At 32.7% G+C, this 23,126-nt stretch overlaps 1 protein-coding gene across 1 annotated transcript; it reads right to left on the reverse strand.

The window, feature by feature from the left end:
• Nucleotides 1-771: 771 nt before the first annotated feature.
• On the reverse strand, nt 772-19,864 carry LOC148603343 (glutamate receptor U1-like). Its single transcript, XM_088553182.1, has 10 exons — nt 19,158-19,864; nt 15,084-15,277; nt 12,920-13,081; nt 12,419-12,616; nt 11,258-11,352; nt 10,629-10,725; nt 9,183-9,501; nt 6,915-7,132; nt 5,328-5,596; nt 772-3,183 (listed from the first exon to the last, which is right to left on the reverse strand). Exons 1-10 carry the CDS (start codon nt 19,387-19,389, stop codon nt 2,700-2,702), a joined length of 2,268 nt encoding a protein of 755 aa, XP_088409308.1. The 5' UTR covers nt 19,390-19,864; the 3' UTR covers nt 772-2,699.
• Between the last annotated feature and the right edge of the window lie 3,262 nt (nt 19,865-23,126).

The following is a 23,126-nucleotide window of genomic DNA, read 5'->3' on the forward strand; positions in this document are numbered from 1 at the left end:
AAATTTGCATTAAGTGGATAAGCCAGCTTAAATTATTAAACAAAGTTTGTCTTTGAACTATATATATAGGACAATGAAAGAGGTAGTGGTCAACATCTTCCATGTTAGTATCACATCTACTTAGCGGATCTATGATGATATTTACTCGGTGCGGGTCATAATTCAGAAAAGATACAGAATATGCTAGTTTGGTTATCAGTATATTTAGCTTTCCAGGCTCGTATGAAAAACATAACATTTCTGTACAATTGATCGATCCTTATTCCTAGTTAAAACCGACTTATATTTGGATACTTAATCAATCTTTCTTATTGTAATGTCGAGATTGTTCCATTCCTACTAATAGCTGGAAGGAAGGATACCCTTGTAACAAACAATCTACAATACGGCAATAAAATGTCCGTTTCGCAGTGGATATAGATTGTACCTTGATGAAACAAGATTACACAAATATTCCGGGGCATGTTTTGTTCGATATTATAGAGCATTTATAATTTTCTGCGTTTTCGACGTTCTTTTAGTGTCTCCCAATTTACTTCTTTATAGATGCTTTCAATTTTTGTAAACACCGGTAATCCAGTTACAATTCTTGCCGCCTCCGTTTGGATTTACTCTAATTTCCCAATGAACGAAGCATTACAGTTGTCCCATACTTCAGGGGCATATTCTAACAATGGCCAAATATAAGATAAATATAGTTTCTTTTTCTAAAATGTTCCGATTTATTCGAAAATTTTGCAATTCGTAATACATTAAGATGTTTCTTGCACTAGCCATTATATTTTAAATATGCGTGGACCAATTTGCATCACTAGTAAATGTAATACCTAGGTGTTTATGATGATTTTTTAATGGAATTTCAACTCCATTTAGAGAAAGATTTAACATCGGTTCTTCGATATTTGAGAATAACATAATCCCAGTATTTTTTTTTATCAAAAGTCATGAGCCTAGTTTTTGCCAATTCATCCAACTCATTTAAATCACGATTAATGACCGTTGTTATTTGCTTACTATTGCGATGTATCATCTGCAAAAATGTGTACATTAAAATGAAATAGTTTCAGCTACATCGTTAATGAAAACAACCAATAAGATATGTCCAAGTAATGAACCTTGAGGCACACTTGATCACCTACTTTCTGACGAGGCTGATGAATTTAGAACGACCTTTTTACCCTATCACTCCGATAACTTTGTAACCATTTCAGAATATCTCTTCGAATTCCATCAGATTTTAGTTTATTCATAAATCTTCTGTGCCATACTTTGTCGAAAGCTTTTGAAAAATCACAGGAAACAAAGCAGTTAATATCTTTTTTTCTAAAAAGAATTTAGAATGCAGTTATATATTTCTAACAATGGTGAACGGTGGAACGTTTTGGTTTTAACCCAGACCTATAGCTATAAATTAACTTTTTATTATGAAGATGGTTATGAATATTTTTAAACACAATCCTTTCCATTCTTTGCAAACACAGCTAATCAATGAAATAGGCCTTTAGTTAGACGGTATAGAGGAATCACCCTTTTTAAAGATTGCTACCACATTAGCCATCTTCCAGCTAGATGGTAATTTGCAAAGCTCCAATGAATTTTTAAAAATGATTTCCATTGGGATGGCATTTTTTTCAGGACACAGTTAAAGCATTTTGTGGATAACGAAATCGGGATCCGATGCTATATTCGGTTTTAGAATTTGAATAATATCAATAATGTCTTGCTCTTCAATCCTGATATCAAAAATATTTTTATTTGTTCTACTGAAAAAGTCTGGCTGTCAACGGATGATTTTTGTCATCCAATTTTGAAATAGAACAAAAATATGTATTCAGAAGCGTACATTTCTCTTCATCTGAATTTATAAATTGAGATCTTTATTATATTTTGTAATGGGGGTATGTTATTAGTACCTTTACCTGAAGTCAGTAGCATTTTCATTATTTTCCAATGGGTTTTGGGGATTCCTGCATTTTCCAAAATAAAATTGTCAAGATTACTTCCAAATTGCTCAAATAAGATCTGTGCTCCTTTGCGGAACGGAAGAATATACAAAAAGTTTGCAGACTGAAGGAAGGACACAATATCACTAAATATAATAACTTCCAATCCGGGAATTAATAGTACCGAGACATGATTTGAAATATTTCAATATCTAATCTTGAACGCTTCTTGTTTACAATTCATTTTTGGATTTGGATCTTCCTATGCATTTGATTTTAAAGATGCTAATGAGAGGCTACTCCTTACAACACTTGTACAGGATATCGTAATTTGCAATATGATTGCGATGTTTGTATTTACCTTGTTTTCTTTAATTTAGATTTAAGTTCTTTGTTGTTCTATTATATTTATTTTAATGTGACATGGATTTAGATCGAATCGTATTTCATAAAGAATTATACTTCAGTTGTTGCAAAGGATGAATTTAAAATGATTAATCTTGTGGCCTTCCCAGGGAAAAGCGAGACAACTATGAAAAAAGTAGGGATTTTGTTTTCAATGGCATTTCAACTCTTGATATTCAATTTTAACACGAGGAATGGTATACAACTAAAACTGTACATAATGTTTTATCAAAGTTTACATAAATTTCAAAACCATTTGATATGTAAAAAAAAAACTGTTTTACTCCTGAGTACTGACTGTAATGGAAAAATACTACTTCGTTATGATTTTTAGACAAAAACATATCTTCTTTAAATAACATCAAGTATATTTCTAGTCCTTTGACTGATTGATTGATTTCTGCCTTTGTCACTTTGTCTAAGCTGGCGCTCTACTACCCGACTAACAGGTGATACAAGTGACATATTAAAGAAGGAAACCTCTTTATCATGATTATTTCTGTCATTTGCGTTAAAAGGAAGATCACTTCTCTCTGTTCTTGACACTTCTGGTGATATGCAAGATACATTTTTCACTGTAACGCCGTCTTCCCCTCTAGGTCTATCTGTCCCGTTGTATTGATGACTAGAACATCGCTGAAGTTTCCTCTTGATGAATTCACAGAATAGTAAAATCCCTGCAAGTCCTATCCCTATACCGATCAAGTAAAATGCAAGCTGTATATCATATATGGTCACCTGATTAGCTTTGTTGGATGTCTGACATTTTGCCGACTCTGGCAGGTACCGTCTTTTCCACAATGGTATAAGTCCACTCTCAAGGATCACAACAATCCTTAAAAAGTATAATATATGTATTGTAACTATAGAATGTATCTTGATATTACATATCCGATTAAAACATTGATTCCTGTTGGTTTAAAGTAGTCGGGTAGTATTTTCTGTTTGTTCCAAAGCAGATTTGTTTTATGATCACTATCAACATTAGAAAAAGGAACATATGCACCATCGTATAACCCTTCAAAAATAGTAAATTGTTATAGACACAACTAAAAGGTCTTCAAAAAGAGTAAACACATCTCCAAGTAAGCTCTCAAAGGCTTCGACAACAAAAGTAATATATCCACGGTAACAGAGCTATGACACTTGATATAAAGATATATGCGTGAATTAAGAAATATTTCCTTTTATATATTTTGAAACGTTTGTATGATATTGATTTGTTGTGACATGTATCGTTAACTTGATTTTTTATCCTACATAATAACACCTAGATGAGCTGTTCCGTACTACCATACATCATGTACTAAGTTACAGCCCTTGATTAATCCTACGGTGAGAAATGTCCCGGCCAGCGAAAGCTATATTTTTATATAACCAAGCTGGACGAGTGGTCCATGTTTTATTCAACATCAAAATGAAGTAATTTAGGGGAGCGCAACAAAACATAGATACGACGAACAGATACGGAACAAATTGACAAATATAATTTAATGAACATCAAAGTCCAGTTGAATATTTTATATTATGACTAAGTCGCAGTGTTAGAGTAATTGTCCTCTGCTTTTCTACAAAGCTATTTAGTTTTTCATACTATATCTGGGCTACTTAATGGAATATAAAAAGCGAATCAATACAGCCGAACTTCTTTATCGATAGTGAACGTACTTAAAAGCAATGGTTTATAAATAGTTGACGAAACTAATGAATATTACAAAAACAACTTGATTATCAATCACACCTGACATTTATAAGGTTAAATCCGCACTGAGATCATATACGAAAATTTTTCGTCTTACGACGACTATGTATACTCTGGTGTTTAAAAATTTATAGTTTGGTCGCTCAAAGAAGACTGAGGGAAGACATGACATTAGATTTATATTGTTCTACATGGGCTTCGTGTGTTAGCAAGATATATTGTAGAAATATGTTGATAAACACGTTAGAATGTTAATTGCGATTTAAACTATTATGTGGAATAATGCTCCCAGTCAAAGTTAACTTCACATTGTTTGTATATGTTTTTGTAGTACATTAAATTTTCATAAAGTGTCACGTATTTGCTTGCCGACAATGAATCAAATTCTAATTAGTAACATTTAAATGAGGACTAAAGAACAATTCATTGGGAAAAATCAGCTATACTCTTATACCCTCCTGTTTTCATTGTCCCGGTGGACTAGATGTCGAAAAGAGATAATCATTTTTAATTATAACATATTATTTTGTTTAAATTTCCGGTCCTCATAGCTCATCATTTAATTATTTTGTTTTATGTTAAACGACTTTTACTTCATATAGATATGCATAATGCATGAATGCATGTTTTTTTAAACAGAAACTATACTAATTACGGTCTATATAATAAAATAATTCGAATAATTGATTCAACTGTAAGAAAGATGACTCCACACCAGTAATGTGACATTTGTTTAGTCTAAAACTAAATTCCCCCGTCATTTGGAATTTAAATTTTAAAGTGTGCTCTTTCTTAATGATAAAAATGTCTTCAAATTTCTAAAAACTTTATATGGTTTTATATTCAGGTAAAGGGTGCTTCTTTATAATTTCGAGTCTATTGAAAAATCACATAAATTTCCCATGTGCATATTTTGTTCATTGCACTTCGCACAATAAACAATATGCACATGGAAAATTTATGCTATTTTTCAATAGACAAAATTTTTATCATAGCCAATTTTTATAAATTAATTTTAAAACATATTTTTATGTTTAAACACGAGAAAGGTAGCTCTGAATTTAACTGAATAGGGGCGTGTCAATATTTTTATCTATTGAGATATAATGAAATTATTTTAACCTATCAGATTACAGTATTTATCTCAAAGTAATTTATTAAGTGGTAAAATAATACTTCACCAATATCATCAGATTTTGTTTTTGCCAAACTATAACCCAACACATAATTGACCCTTACTTTAGGTCACGACAAAAAAGAAGGAATGTATTACTTACTCCTCTGAAAAAAGCTGCCCAAACGGTGAATGATTGGGTAGACCAATGCCATACTGCAGTGGTAAAAGATCGGATGCAGCCGTTGTCAGCTCACAGTTGGCCAATAGTGCTTTATCAATCCCTGTTTTGTCTCCAATGAAGGCATAAAACTCTGAATTCAATATTTTCTGTACGTGATCATTTACATTATCACTTAAGACAGAGTGATCTGTTTTGTTCAATTCTACAATTTTATTCCAAAATTCAATCCGCTCTGGCAAGTCTGAAGTCTAAAATACAAGTAATTATACAATAAAAAGGAATAAAGGAATAATTATGCATAATACTACAAAAATGTGTAATCATTTACAGCGTATGCTATAATTACACAGTGTATAATGTATTAACAAAATTCAATACAATTAACAATTTTGATATATCAGGAAATGAAATTACACATACAAAATAAGCATTATATACGTACGTAATGACCGATGTTTTTATGTAAGTCTGTTTTCAGGTAGAAAATAATACAGTATGATAAATAAAGTTGTAAATGACATTAGTATTTATAATACTACATTTTTGAATGAACTACAATATATTTAATTAAATACTGATAAAACTACTAATTTCATAACGAGTATCTACAGATTTGTTTCCTATTTGCCCGAAATTTACAAGCCCAATATTAGCATATTCGAGTACCTCTAGTACCATCGAACATCACGATAACTATATATAGATAGTTTCCCAAGGTGTAGCAGAAGTAAAACTAGATGAAAACTACATTATTGTACACAATTTTCAATACAAACTGTTTGAATATGTTATGCGGATGAAATTGTGTGAAGTCCAAGGAAGTAAAAGAAACGATAAACTATAATCTTAGCATCATCGGATGAGGAAACCACACATTTTAATGCAAGTGACTGACCGTTCATTTCACCCCCCTTTATTAGTTGCAAGAAATAAAATCTGCAGACCATAAGGGTGGCTTTGGGGGTTATAAAATTTATGACGACATAAGTTCAAGGTAAGTCACGTCGAGGTAATCATATGAATGTACATACTTTTTTTTCAAAATGATTTAAGTATAGGCACTTTAGGCTAGTCTACACAAAATAAAAGATAAAACAAGTGGTCAATTAATAAAGGTTTCATTACGTAGTATTTTCATATTGGCTGAGTTGTGGGTCCAAGGCTTGTTATATTGGCCTGAGGCAATATTGGCTAGGTTAAAGGTCCGTGGCTCGTCATATTGGCCTTCGACATTGCCTCAGGCCAACATTACAAGCATTGGACCTACAACTCAGCCAATATGAAAATCACTACATAATAATACCATATTATCGAGACTATGAACCAAAAAGAATGAGTTTAAACTTTGGTTAATAAATATAAGAAAAAAAGGTAAAACGGATGTCTGTTGTTTTAAGGAATATACGGCGAGCGCAGCTGTCAAAGATGAAATGCGTTCTTATACAGAACCTGTAATATTAAGTTTATGAATATCAAACAAACATTAATTTTATTAGTATACAATCAATATCTATATTATGTTAGGATTTATCATAAAACTATGTTTTTTTACAGTTATATATCTACCTTAAGAATTGTCTCATACACTGATTCTCCTAAAGTTCCAAATGTATAGTCGCTTTGCCTTACAAGCTCTTCAATATTAGTGAAAGGTAGTTTTTCTTTATCAACAGTCAGAAATGCTACAAAGTTACCACTGTAAGTAGCAGCCAAAATAATACAAAATAACCACCAAGATGTTAGAATTGTTCTTCCAGATATTGCCTCGGCCATATGTTCACCACCTGTCAAATATAACAACAAGTACAATTTAAGTAGGTAGACCTAGGGTCATAGCTCATGAAATCAATGATATGTTTGCATTATATTCAATTTCAGCAAAGCCTCTCAAGCTTTCGTTTGAAGCAGAATAGAATGAATCCAAGACAATAAGATGCTTACATAAGATTGATGTAAAATGCTGAATACAAACGTTCCAATGATTTTTAAGAGTTGTGTCCCTTACCCTAGGTTTACCTCCTTAATAGCTCAAGATATTTGTCTGTTTAAAAAGAATCATCAGTCGCAAATAACAGATAATTGAAACAAAACAAAGGACAACAGAATTAAAACCAAAACATGAGCGTTTTTAATTAAGTATTTTAGCTTTAAAATATTTTTTTAGTTGCAGCCAAACAATAAGGTAGGTGGTACAAAGAAAATAAAACATCAAACAAAGAAATACCTAGGTGAGTACCTTTTGTCTAATATTTGATCGCTGACGGATCGATAACCGATGACCGGCGATCGATCTGATTTCAGTAATGATATATAAATGAAGAGTGATCTGTTTATTTTTTTAAATGTGAAATAAAAGTATAAACTGATGTTTAAATCCATTGCATTATGTAAATATGTGTAAACGTGAAGAAGAAAACAACGAAAACGGTGAAATAAATTGACCGCTCTAGGGTCACATGCTACTTTCACCGGAAAATGGAAGATCTCCATTCATGTACCTCAGGGTGTTAAATCTACAAAAATGACAAGGCCTCAGTTTTTTTAGCCAAGCTATGATCTGATATTCAGGCAACATTAGTGATTGGATACCTCATAGATACACATCAACCAGACTTTGATACGCCATAGGTCTTTATGTAATGCTATATAGGCCACTGTATCAATACAAACAAAAAACGTGCTAGTCGTTCTAAGTTTATGTGTGACAAGGGACGACATTATGCAATAAAATAAATCAGGATAAATTGAAGCTGATTCGTATTCAGACTACTAGCCTGATGACATAACTGAGCATGTCCAGAGGAGCTAGGTATAAAACTATTTGAATAACATGGATCAAAGGAAAGCACAGCAGTCACATGGATCCATTGTAGTATTGAAATACTTATTTACATTAAGTTACAAATGGCAGAAAAGTTTGATTAAACCATTTTCAGTTGATTATTGATTATTGATTTTACCATAAAACAAATTTCAAACTAATGTTTCCTGATTATACTTTGTTTGTCCATTGGATTTGAAACATTTTAGATAAAAATATATGCTGATTCCCTGCTTGAGGTTTTGTCCCAATTAATCCGGTTATTTAAAGTGTTCACAATGGTCCTAGCATGACGAGCCTAAAAGGTTTTTATCAACAACTATATATCATGTCACATTTAGAATTTGCCTTTTAGAATTTTACCTTATACAACATGTTTTTGTAAATGATAAATTTCTACATGTTTTTTTTGCAGATATAGGAATAGTGAAGCAATGCATTACTTATTTTAATTAGTTTTAATTCACTACAAAAAAAAAAATACCGTCATACTGTTTATCCGTAAAAAATAGTAAAACTATATCCTCCTTACCATTGATTAAATACAAAAGTAAGCTGACATTGTTTTATGCTTTTTTTTATCAATTCTTACAATGTACCTTTTTGTCGAGTTAGAATTTACGAAAATGCCAATTATATTAATATTGCAATATTATGTACACGTTTTTCAAGGAACAACCTCTCATCATCATCATTAGAATCAAATACATAATAAGATCTAAATCCAAGAGTTAATTGTATACGAACAAGAAGTACTCAAATTTAAAACTATCGAAATAAGAAGGCAATTCTATCACAAGAGGTTATATCATGTACATAAAACAAGAAAAGAATCCTCAGTTTTGTCGGGATTTTAAAATTTGTAATACTGCAAACAGATAAACAATATATGAAATAATTCACAGTCAGAGAATTCTAACTTCAAGGTTGATAACTTGTCAACTGAGATAACACAACCAATGATACATTCAGAATAATCAATAAGTTTATGCCGTGTAAAAAGAATTGTGTACCTTGTGTGAGGAGTGCTCCATACATGTACCAGAATGAATCGGAGAAATGATGCAATCCGTCGGCTCGTTTTTGTCTACTGTAGTATGGACTGTACTTTTCAAATACAAACAAGAGAATGGATACAACACACAGCGAAATACCAGTATACATTAATACTTTCGGCCGGAAAATATTCGTTAGGGTTGTCCATCTGGAATCACTGATACTTGGTTTCTTTAACATTATTGCAGAAAACTCATAAAAGAATGGATGGGAAAAGTCCATTACTGTCTCTCGGTAAGGATTAATTGTTATTGGAGCAAACACCAAATCTATGTCCTGTACCAATAAAACATATATGTTAATATGTATGTGTCGTCTGTACAACCGTTTCAAACTGTGGTAAATAAAAATACATACTCTAGTAAACTTACACGTCAGAAATAGGTCCTTTACAAAATAATTTACTAGAATAACTTATGCGAAAATATTCAGAAGACAAGTCCATTGGATCCTAAAATATAAGCTGGATCAAGATTGAGACAAAGCTATCAAAACCTTACTTACTTTCAAATGCGGTAGACAGACTAGAACTAATGTGGTAAATAACCAGTTTGTCATTTTGAGTCACAATTCCCTCCCGTTATTTCTTTGCTTATTTAAATACGGATTAAATGTTTCATTATTGATATTTCATGGTCGCACATTATGGACGGGCTCTTTAGTAAAAATGTGCTCCCCTCAACGCTTTGATACGCCGATGACATATCAAAAATGAAACATACAAATCTTATAAATATATTTCACATATTTCTCTTCTATTATTTCATCTGTACCAAAGGGTCAGAAATGGCAAAAAAAAAACAATTCAGTTATTCTTATTTTATTTCCTGTAATTGTGGTCGTAGCATTTATAAATAGCAGGAAATGTATTTCATCGACACATGAAAGATCATTTACAAAGCCGATAATCCCATGAGATACAATGTAAGCGTGTTGTGATAATTTTCACACAAAATAAAAAAAAAAGTATTTGTTCATAAACAATTCATATATCCATGTTCATAGATATGTAATAAATTCAAAAAGCATGTAGAAACATATACACCCTGTCTCGATAAATATGAAAATAAAATGTTAATGTGTACAAATGAAAATATTAAAATGAATATATAATGTTATATCATATATTTAGATTGAAGTATAACTTTTTTGTATATGCATTATAAGTACCCCTAGACCTATATTGCATACCCTTTATCACACCCCTTTACCGGCCATATTTGATGTATGTTTAAAATATACATGATATAATGAACATTAAATGTCAAAATCTGTATCGCATGCTGTATCAACCGTCGATCTATATCACCCCGCGGGCTGTTGGCCCTTTGGGTGATATATAAGTCTCGGGTTGATAGAGCATGCGATACAGATTTTGACATGTAATATTCAGTATATATTACTCGTCTCTGTAGTTCTCCAATCAAACCATTCCATGTGTTTGTTTCTTCGTCCACCGCAGCTCCCCATTTGCCGTCAACTGAATCCCTAATTTCATATCTGGGGAAACGAAGATAAATTTATTGCATTCCAAGTCAAGGCAACAAAATATTATAAAATAAAATTTATAATTATTCTACTTTATCAAATTTTCTTTGTGTGTGTGTGTGTGTTTTTTTTTTTTTTTTGTTTTTTTTTTTTTTTTTTGGGGGGGGGGTTAGTTTTTGGTTCAAAGCTAGTTTTTTGTTTGTTTTTTTTTTCTAAAATACAAATACAAATATTTCGGCAATGCTTCCTTTGTTGTATGCGTTAATGTGATGACGTACAAATATACCTTTGGCACAGTTTTTATACCATGAAAGCGATATAATTGATAATAGTTCTAAATTAGTCTAGAAAAAAAGAATTAAAACTATCGTGAAATTCAGTCCATTTGAGATTTCAAATCGCCAGGCAAATGTGACCATTACAAAATACAAATATTTTTGTAATGCTTTCTTTGTAGTATGCGTTAATGTTTTTGTACCATGAAAGTGATATAATTGATAAATACTTCCAAATTAGTCTAGAAAAAAAAAGAATTAAAACTAACGTGAAATTCAGTGCATGTGAAATTTCATGAAGCATATCAATCATAAACCCTGTATACTGTTTTGTCTTCTTATTAAATATAGTGAATGGATGCCACTACAAAAAAAAGTTAACTTCATTAGCCTCTTGTATTTTGAAATTCTGGATATGTCGTTACAGACACTGTGGAGCCATGCATACATGAGAGGTCCGGTTACAAGCGAAAAAATGAACAAATGAATTCAACATAGCTTGACTTTCATCAAACACGGTGCTAATCTGGGATAAAGTAAAGAACATAATTTTGTTGGTAGGTGTTTAAGGTATATGATAGTCATCGAGGGTAAATCTACTATTCAATGACGACTTGTTTGTTTGTTTGTTTGTTTTGTTTTATTATTTTATTTTTTATTATTTTTTGGTTTGTTTTTGTTTTTGATTTTTCTTTTGTTGTTTTCCATTTGTTCTCTCACTTTGTCAAAAAGGATATAGTTATTATCTTCATAGAAGGATTTAAAGCATTGTTTCAACGTTGACGTGTAGATTGAAACATCCTACAGTTTATCGTTGACGTTCATACTGATACATCCTATAGCTTAACGTTGACATGTGAGCTAAAACGTCCTTTAGTTCAGAGCAGAAAACAAGATACAAATATTTTAAGAGATAAAGTAAAAGGAGAAAACAACACTGAAAAACTCATCCTGATTAGATGAATCTTTTAAAAAAATAGTTAAACCATTTAAAGCATATGTTTCATCAAGAAATAAGTATCACATAATGTAACTAATCTGATTTTTATCACACGCATCATTCAAACTAAATGAAAGTGGTAAAATAGCGACTATCGAAAGACAAATTTAATCTGACAGTTTTGTTCAGATAATGACTGTTACATTTGTATACAGGGCAAATAACTGAGACTTGTTTTCTCTTCCACTCAAAAAACACGAAAACAAATATAAAAACCATAACTTCTGAATGAATGTAAAAATCAAATAAGAAAACATTTACTTCAAAAACAGTTGGATCGAATAGAGCGAATGGCGTGCGTAAAAAATAAATCTGTCAAATCGTATAACATATTGTTTAACTTAAGGATTTATCAACTACTTGATGATACAGAACCTAAAACCAAAAAAAATCATTCTAATTTTAAGGGAAGGTAATGACACAAACGTACCGGTAGTGAGCCAATCATAAACTTCCGACCATTGAAACCTAATTTGATGTTTGGAAAAATGTCTGACTCTATTCTAATCGTGCCATTTTTAATAACCATTCCAACGGTAAGTAAGACTCTGGTTCGTTCAACACCCCATAGAAGTGTAGAAATTATGGTTTCCTTGGTAACTTTGTCATCATTATGGTCATAATGATTCTAAAGGAGACAAAACAAATTAGAACTTACTGGCATTAAACCAAATATACATATGAATACTTAATACACGCACATAAGATAAAATGATTTAACACAAACATCCCAAAGTGCAACGTACAGTTCAGTTTAAGATACTCAAGTCATAAATGAATCAATACTTTTAAATGCTCAAATATTTATAAAAAAAAACTAGAAAGGTACGGCAAACCCATGGTATAATCCTTACAATAATAAGAAAATAGATATCAATACACATGGGCAATTTCAATGCAATACATTTTGTCATGATATATTACATCTTACCATTGTCTGGTCTCGTTTATGTATAACCGCAATATTATCGAACAGAATGCTAGAATTTCTCTGTACATCAAATGGATTCTTCGAGTCCAGTAATGATACGATCCACCGTGAGGAATGCAATAAGGAATTCCGCCATACACTCCTCCTATCGAAGTCAAATGGCTGGTTACATGCAAATACATTGTCAAAAATACATGAATAGTTTATTATAATGACATGTGTAATACATAAATTTTATATATATTTTTTTATGTATATATTCGCTACACTGCTCCATCGGATCAACTTGATACAGGGGAGATATGTAAACGTATAGAAAGGTCTGAAAAATTTCCAACGATGTTAGAACTGTCAAATTTGCGATGCAATTTTTTGGTCGTTCCCTCCGCGGGGAACACCGCCTGCACACAGTCCAGCGCCATAGACCACCAAACATCTAAATGAACTGTCCCGTACTACCATATATCGTGTACTAAGTTACAGCCCTAAATTAATCCTACGAGGAGGCCAACAAAAGCTATATTTTATATAGCCTAGCTAGCCGAGTGGTCTAGGGCACAAAGTCCAGCGCCATAGACCACTCGGCCGCTATATTCTACTGGAATGATATATGACCTGTAAACCTGAAATTTGATTGGTCAGCTTGACATTGGATATGAGACCTTATCCCCTAGGTAGCTCCGGGATATGGAAGAGAACTTATTGTTTGTTTTGAAATGCAGATAAAATAAGTATCAAACTATACAAATTATGTGTTAAGTCAACGTCCTTCCGAAAAAGATTAGATGAAATTCAAGAAAACTAATCGTTTTCCTACAACTTGTTATCGTCTTGTGCAACGTCACAAGCGAAGTGCATAATTGACGTCGATTGCTTTTGCTGATTTGTATAAACATTGCTAAAACAAATTGGAAGACTCTCTTCTCCAATAGAACATATACATTATTCGGGATTTTCACAGGGGATATGGTCTCATATTCCCGGTCATCGTTCTATACGTATCTTTGTCATTTACCTCAAATTAATTATCATCATACATGAGGAAAATATTTTCCTGGTCATTCATCTCGTCATGTAGCCATGGTTACAGACATGACAATGTTGATAATTAAATACAATTATCAATCACCTGTTTTGAAGTTCTACCTAAATACCTGTTAAAAGGGCTTTTATACTATCCTTAAACAAATGCCGTTGATGGACATTTTATTGTCTATTTAAAATAAAAAATGGTCGGCCTTAAAAGATTGGCAATTAACACTAACTTCAGCTAAAATACCATATATATATATAGAAAGGTCTGAAAAATTCCCAACGATGTTAGAACTGTCAAATTTGCGATGCAAATTTTTGGTCGTTCCCTCCGCGGGACTCGAACTCGTACTGCTGTGACATTTATGGCAACACCCCCGCACAAAGTCCAGCGCCCTAGACCACTCGGCCAGCTAAGCTATATAAAAATATACATTCTGAGACGTTGTATAATATTGATTTGTTGTGACATGCATCATTAATTTGATCCTCTATCCTACATATTAACATCAAAATGAACTGTCCCGTACCACCATACATCGTGTACTAAGTTACAGCCCTAGATTAATCCTACGAGGAGGAATCACCCGGCCAGCGAAAGCTATATTTTTATATAGCCTAGCTGGCCGAGTGGTCTAGGGCGCTGGACTTAGTGCAGGCGATGTTGCCATAGATGTCACAGCAGTACGAGTTCGAGTCCCGCGGAGGGAACGACCAAAAATTTGCATCGCAAATTTGACAGTTCTAACATGGTTGGGAATTTCTCAGACCCTTATATATATATATATATCATTATTAGATTTCATCACGCATGATACATGTTTCTTCGACAGAGAGCTTTCAGAATGTTTGTGTTACAAGGCATAAACAAAGACAAGGTCAACATGAATCAGTAATCATCAATGCTTTCTATTTATTCTATGGTAATGTTTTTCAATCTATTTAAACGGAAAATATATTATTAAAATGCCATGAATGTATCGGGTATGATAGCGATATGAGCAATTTGTAAAAGGAATAGAATTTTTGAATATTTATCAAGATACGATATTTTTGCAGTATTCATCAAATTTCTAGGTTAGAGGAAATCAGATACACCTTTGTGTTATGCATAGAATGCTTTTGCTATTACCTTTTCTAGAAATGATTTGCAAGATCCTTTGAATTGGCTACAGAGGAACGTAAATTTGATCTGATCTAATTTGTTCTTCAGTTTGGTACTAGCTAATGCATCTATATTTGATGCCGTCACTTCCGACATGTGGTACATCACAAAAAAAATATTCTTCTCGGATAATTGATGAACAAGCTCCAAAGCATTTTCATCTACAAAAGTGAATACAAACTATAGCTCAAACATCTTATGCGCACATAATTCTGGAAAGGAGTTACACAATTTATAATTAGAGATTGATACGTGGCCTATTCAATATCGGCCCGTATAACATCCCGATAAGGGTCGCGGAATAATACCTGGGCCCTCATGGAAAAGGCAATGTATTAATAGCTTTATCGAATTCTTCCGACAAAACCATGAACATACTTTTATATGCAGTTTTAAAAATGATATGTATAAATGTTTTTCAATATTATGTAAACAAATATCGAAATTCAATATGTAACAACATGATTTTGCTTACAAAAAATAGTTTTTAATTGCAAGAGTAATCACGAGGACCAATGTTTTAGCGGTAATTAAAAGAATGTAATCCAGGGACAAAGACCAGACATGGAAAACAGACATACATAACAAAGAACACAAAGTAACTAAAATCACAGATGAAAAGCAACAAAAGCAAATTAGCAACTTGGACTCCATCAAAAACTGGGAGCATGGACCGGGTGCACCGGTGCGGTAAGCGTCCTCTGTTTTTCTAGAAACACCTGCCGAGTTAGACGAAAGAGGAAAGGAAAACTATGACACGTTGAACAAATCAGTTTTCATGGCGCAGATGGATACACCGTAACGATCTACCAGTTCATAATGACGACCATAAAACTTCTGTAGTGATGACTTCAATCTTGAAGCAAGATAACTCTGTTCCTACCGTAATCATTGCTGGTTAGAGTTACGGCACTACCATGTAAATTGAAAGTAAAATTTCTAATCGAAGCATGTTTGAACATGGAGAGTTTGCGTTAACAGTTCCTTCATCATTATTGTTCGATTGTTGGGCTCAACAAATTCATACTGTTGAGTCACATCTAGATCAATGATTTCAAGAATGTTGTCTTACGGAAAGTCATCTGCATTTTCTGCATTTGTATCCATACTAATCACATTTTCTTTTTACACAACATTTTAATACGAACTGAATAACCTGGCTATATATTGACCAAATAAGTCAAAAAAAAAATCTCCTCTAAATATAGCATCGTTCATTGTGTGTTGTACAAACCATTCCGTAAGATTTTAAATCACTCCTGGTCTTTAAATCACTCTTGGTCTTTCTACTAGTCAAGTTTTTTTCGTTTCTGTCATAAATTGCGCAGTCGACATCGGAAGTACCGGAGAGTAACACCAAAGGCCAAATACAGGAATTGTGCACGTTATGCATGATATGGGTTATCAACCCGTTAAATTATAACTATTTATTTCCGGTCGTTAGACACATCCAAAACTTTGCTTATTTCAGCGAAGTATTTGAAAATGAGAGTTCAATAAAAAAAAACATTCATACAATAGCAATAAAAGGAGCCAAAGAAGTAAAAACTAATCTTATGATTATAATCATTTTACACACACACACACACACACACACACACACACATTTGTATGTACGACGGAGTAAGATTCTTTTTCATTCTAAAGCATTGTTTTTGTTTATTTGTTGTTGGTATATTTTTTTGGTTTGCGTATTTTATGTGCACGTGTGTGTGTGTGTGTGTGGTGGGATGGTGCTTTCTCAGGCAATTTGAATTATCAACAATATGTAATCATCATAAGCTTACCTAAATATATCTTGTGTCAATCAATATTTAAAGCAAATTTAGAAAAGATGGACACAATTAAGTTTGTCTAAACGGTGGTTTTTTCTAACTAATAGGGTCATAAAAAGTTACTTTCTTTTAGTACAGTCTAGTAAATACATGATACTTGATATCTTCCCGACCCATATGATATTGTATACGTCAAAGTTAAAATCATGCCGAAAATCAATCGTTACATATTCTTGACAACAAAGTTAAAAATAATTACAAAACGTGTGGGAAAAAAACATATCTATATTCCTTACAGAGTGCATCGAATAACATTGTAAAGGTACATCCATTTACAGTCATTAAAATTGAAACGATCAAAACGTTTTTCACTTGTTAATAACAAATATAGATAATGAGAAGTAATTTATTACTAGAAAATGATTACATAGCATGACATGCATTGCGCGAAATCCATGGAAAGCAAGAGGTATGTATCGATTACATGTTAATCGAAATATAGAGGAAATCCACACTCTACGTTCAATCAAAACAAAGCAATGACGGTTGACAGGTTGCCGATTTAAGATAATGTACTAAAACGTAATTTAGATTAGGCATGCTTAAGTAACAAAGGAAGTTAATGAATATTTGCAGAAAAATAATTTGTATTATTTGTGGTTAAAAATCAATGTAACAATTTTATGCATACGATCAAACAGCCGTGTAGGGTGACAATAGCATCATCAGATTATTACATTTCAAACCGGAGCTAAATCTAAACTTGTAAGCACATAACCAAATATACACACATGTAAAAATGAAATCAGTTTATTCATATGATTAATACAGGTACACAACGAAGTACATTCCATCATTAGAAAAATGCACTTTTACCAGGTTTCAACATCATTAGACAAGTGCACTTATCAGGGGCGTAGCTGCCTATACGTAAATACACAGTGGCGTATTTTTGGAAAAAGTAACAGAAATAAAACACACATTTTAAAGATGAAATAAAGGTTTTATGCAATGACTCACTGGGGGCCTTGAGCGACCCCCCCCCAAGACCCCTCGCTGTAATTTTGCGTACAAATAAAACAGGCCTAGCTACGCCCCTGCTTATACCCGGTTTCAAACAGTTACTTAGGTGATTTAATTATACCGTATATAGCAGGTAATTATCGCGGATTGCTCATTGTGGCGAATTTTTGCGGTCTATTTTGGAAGGGCAGGGCGGGTTGAGTGGTTTGTTGGGGGGGGGGGGGCTTTAGTACTTAATGCATCACTTAGCATCCGCCAAAATTAGAAACGCAAAAATTACCTTATACCTTTCTGCCTCATATGGTACCGTCATGGATGGGGAAAAAAGCTGATTTTAGAAGAAGTTACTTACAAAATTGGTACTACATATACTGTCATTATAAACTACTTATCTGTATTCGTTGTGCAGATTTTAACATTTTTTCGAAAGAGATGTAAACGTCCTGTGTAAAATATTAATCAACTCGGATATAGTTTAAAATCTAGCATTTCGTTCGTTTTATGCAATCGTTGTACATAAAGTTCAGTTTTCGTAATGCCATATAATGAGTAATAATATGACTTTAGACTTTGGCTATGAGGAACAGAGCTATGTGTACTTAGATAAAATTTGACTTTGACATCAATGCACCGCAATGACCTCCTATGATACAGATTTTCTTGTACCACCTGTGCCCTTGTTCGAACAACTTGAATAGTTGACAGTTGAAAATATGATGATATATCACAAATGTGTTCCAATTTTTAAAATTATAAGAAATTGAGCTTCATCGTATCTCTCTAATAAGATAAAGTATATATCTGATCATAAATCTTACTCATTACAAAGGTAACTTATCTATTCCTGAGCATTCTTAATTTTTGTATTTGTTTCCTTTGAGGGCCTCAGGGAAGATTAGTGTATATACTAAGTTAAACCTTGTTACCCTCTTGCAAAAAAGATCATAATATCATTATCATTATTATTATTATTATGACACACGGTATGTTTTTAAAGTTTAGATAATCACTTCTAACTGCAAACATCATTTCAGAAAAAAAGAAAACAAAAACAAAAACATCAATTGTGATTTTGTTTCAGGGCATCTACATATATATAGGACATCGTTAATATTGTATTTTTTTTTATAGAAATGGTCTTGTCCATGAATCAATATATAGCGGTTCTAGTTTTTTTTTATTGAATAAAATACAAAGAAAGAGTTTATTGCCGAATTAAATAAAAAAAAACTATATTTCTTACCTGTTCCGTTATCATATATCACACATACAGATGTCCATTTAAGGTAGGTTATCAAGGTCATCAACACAAAAACAGGATTAGGACTAAGAATCGTCAGATTAGCCTGTTCCGATGTTGCATTCTGCATCGTGCATTCCTTACACCAAACAATAACACCACTCAATTGGTTGACTGCCAGAATAAAGCAAACTAGTCGTATATAGAAACTGTTATTAATAATTGCTATCTTCATAACTGTTGATAAACAAATAGATTAAAAAAGTTTGAAATTCGAAAATATAGGCACAATGATATTGTACTTAAAATAGAGCATCCTCGTTAAAATCTCCGCCTTTTCCCATGGGTTATTATTCTTTTATATTCTGGTTGTGACATAGAATTCTGGACCGGTGACCATATATAGTATTGATTACATTCACTGACGGTCATGTTTGAATAAATTCTCCTTTAATGGTGTGAAGCAAAGAGTCCAATAAGGCAAATGTAAAGCTAATATCAAATTTGACAGTACCAAAACCACCATGTTTTAAAAAAATCTGTATGGTCTGGAATATTATTGGAATAATCGCTTTTTATTAAACATGGTTCTCAAATATTTGCGTTAAGTAAATGGTTTTATTACTAGCGTTATACTAATCCTCATGAATAACAAAAATAAAAGAGATAGTCGAGGATGGTAGTGTAATAACCAGTACAAAATGATCGATATGATCTTAACAATTCCACGTTTTGAATAAAAATGAGTTAATTGATCTTCATTTTATCGTTAAGTTGGTGTTTTCCTTCTGGGACAAAATTTAAGGCCAATAAAACAATACAATCTCAGATGCCACGATGATTGCGTCTTGAAATGTAAAGGTTTTAGGATCGGTCTCGATCCAGTCGATCTGCGGGTATGAAATAATTAAATATTTAATCAGGCGGTATGGGTTAGGTGTGAATCATAAAGAAGATACATATACGATTGGTTGGCTTGATTCGTCTAGTAGTTTGTCTGAGTATAGGATTTTTGCATGATTTTCTATTGCATCTGTGAGGTCTAACTACACATTAGAAAGTCGGGTTTCTTAAGCAACCTTTGTTTTGTTGTATGGTATTTTATGTACATATTTCATGTTTATTTATATCCTTGGTCATATTCAACATCTAAACAAGTTCCGCACACGCCTAAATCTAGGCGTTCTTCTGCAGTCGTGAAAATATTCGGTTATTCATTCTTTCTAATTAATTATCCATTTATTATATACTAGTATATCAGAATAAATGCAAGTAAGTATTCTTGTATTTTTATTTCTCTTGTTAAATTGTTTATGTTTTGTTTGGATTGTGTTTGTATTTGATCGTTTGTTTAATAATTAAGTTTAGTTTTTGTTCTTTAACAGTGTGCTTTATGTGAGCTAGTACTCTTATATATCTAACGCCTGAGAAAACAAGCTGACAGAGTAATCATGGGAACTAAAATTGGAGCGAAAATCAAACGAATATATTCGTGGGACATCAAGGGACAATGACTAAACAGAAAAAAATAGACACGCACACCAAAGACCCTAAGATGACCAAAATAATACGTACAAGGAAACAAAAGTAAATGAACAATGTGGACACGAATAAAAAAAAATATTCTCTGCTTTTCTAGGAACACCCGAAGAGTTATTCATAAAATATCACGTCTTGGGTAGACGAAAGAGGAACACTGGAAAATAACTCATTATATTACGTTTTAATTATAATACAATTTATTTTGAGTTCCATAACTAAACATGTATTTAATCAATAATTGTTATTACATCAATTTATGCAGACATTTTTTGAACGAGCAATATCCATATCTAGTTGTAGCGTGGAAAGAGACGTGTCAGGTAAGTTCTCTGAAATATTATTTATCATGATTTCACTCATGTTATGTGCGTTGTATTTTGACTAATATTCTTTTATTCTTTTGATATCATGTACCAAATGTCCAATTCATCATTTTTTATATATTTTTTTGTGCATGCTACTACAAGATATACCTCTGCCACAGGACAACATTCATTTAGTTAGACTTAAATACTTAAATGGAGATTTAAGATTGATTGATTTATTGTTGGGGTTTAACGTCCGAGCAGCAATATTTCAGCTATATTCAGACGAGAGATTTAAGAGGGTATCTGAAAAAGAAAGGACGATCTGATAATACTGAAGAACATTTTACACTAAACGACCCACTGGATTTTTGTTTTAGGTAACCCCATTAATTTGAATTCATATCGTCTCATATTTTGCTCTTTTATAAGGAGGAAATCGATTCACCGTTAAGACTACGGGTCATATACAACAATCCTGCTTTTAACGATTGTTTTGCTAGTTGTACGACTATTAGCAAATCATTTTAAATCGTTGAAACATCCACTTACATTATAGGTTAAACACTGTTTTCCAAAATTTATCGATGTGTAATATTGGACCACTGAATGAGAGTCTACATGTACAAGAAAAAATACTAATATATTTCAGCTAGTTTGGGATTGGAATTATAAGGATTAAACACTATTTCGCCAGAATGGATGTGTAAAATCGGACCATTCACTCACAAACTTGACAAAAGTCCTTCGGAGTTTAATTTGCAGGGGCGCAGCTACCTATACGCAAATACGCAGTTGCCTTCTTTCGGAAAAAGGAACAAAAATAAAAACACACACTTTAAAGATGAAATAAAGGTTTTATGCAATGACTTACTGGGGGCCTTGAGCGACCCCCCCCCCCGCAAGACCCCTTGCCGTAATTTTGCGTACAAATAAAACAGGCCTAGCTACGCCCGATTTGTTTTGTGTGTGAATGGAATTGACACCCGAATCGACATAACAAATGGCGGCATTCAACCGACAATGTGACATGGATGTCAATTGCAATACAGTTTTCACTGCCTTCTGATAACTATATTCCCTCAATTTTATTGTTTTGAATATACAATGCAAAAAAATTAATGGAATAAAGCAGATAATAACGTTTTGAGCCATGGTATCCATGTTTACGATATGTACATGGGAATTACACTGTTGTAAAAACAATCATCTCTGATGTCGTTTAAGGTGAACGACCTATCATAATACACGAAAAATGCATATGCTAATTTGATAGGAATTATAATAATTTAAATAAAGGTTTTAAGCTACAAACATGTTGTTATCTTGTAATATTTAAAAAAAAGAACGAGACGCTTCAAGAAGCCAAATGATAGTTCTTTAAGAGACCAAAGCGAAGGACATTAACATTAATAATAAATATACACTGAATAACAGCTCACACAAATATTCTCCATTTCCTCTAGAGTGGGAACATGAACAAATATATGATATTCATCACATGGTCTATTTAAAGCTATGGGGTCATGGTTTGGTAAGCAGTTTGTGTCACAATATTCATAGCATTCTTGTCCAGACTTTTTTCAATGATTCATCTTTTTTTGTAAAGTGTGTTCTATGTACTTCTGGTTGATAAGGCCCTTTTTTATTATATCATACAATAGTTATAGGAGTGAATTTTGTAATATCATTCATGATTATATTTTTTTCTTGTTTATCTGTTTATATTGACATCAACAACCATTAAATGACTATGGGGAGCTCAACTCACAATAGATTGATAGCAGACAAATGGAGAGAGTCAGTTATACAGTACAATGAAAACAGGTATGGTGAAAATGTCAATGAGATAGCAACCCACCCGGATGACAATGTCATCTCAAGGCTCATGGGTCTTCAATGAACGTGGAAACCCCCAAACTACAGGGCTGGCCGCAGCTGCCCCTAAAACAAATAACACACAGGCACAGGTAATAGTCGCCCCTTATACACTCCAGCAACATAAAAGTAAACTGAAAGTGAAAACAATACAAGAAATACAGAGGCCAGAAATTCCTCACCCGGATGTTGACACACTGATCCTACTCCAAAACTTTGAAGGATGTATAAATTAAGCAGTCACAAA

This window comes from Perna viridis, chromosome 11, assembly GCF_037379345.1.
Source record: "Perna viridis isolate PV_CMFRI_1.1 ecotype Kerala chromosome 11, ASM3737934v1, whole genome shotgun sequence".
Lineage (NCBI taxonomy): Eukaryota > Metazoa > Mollusca > Bivalvia > Mytilida > Mytilidae > Perna > Perna viridis.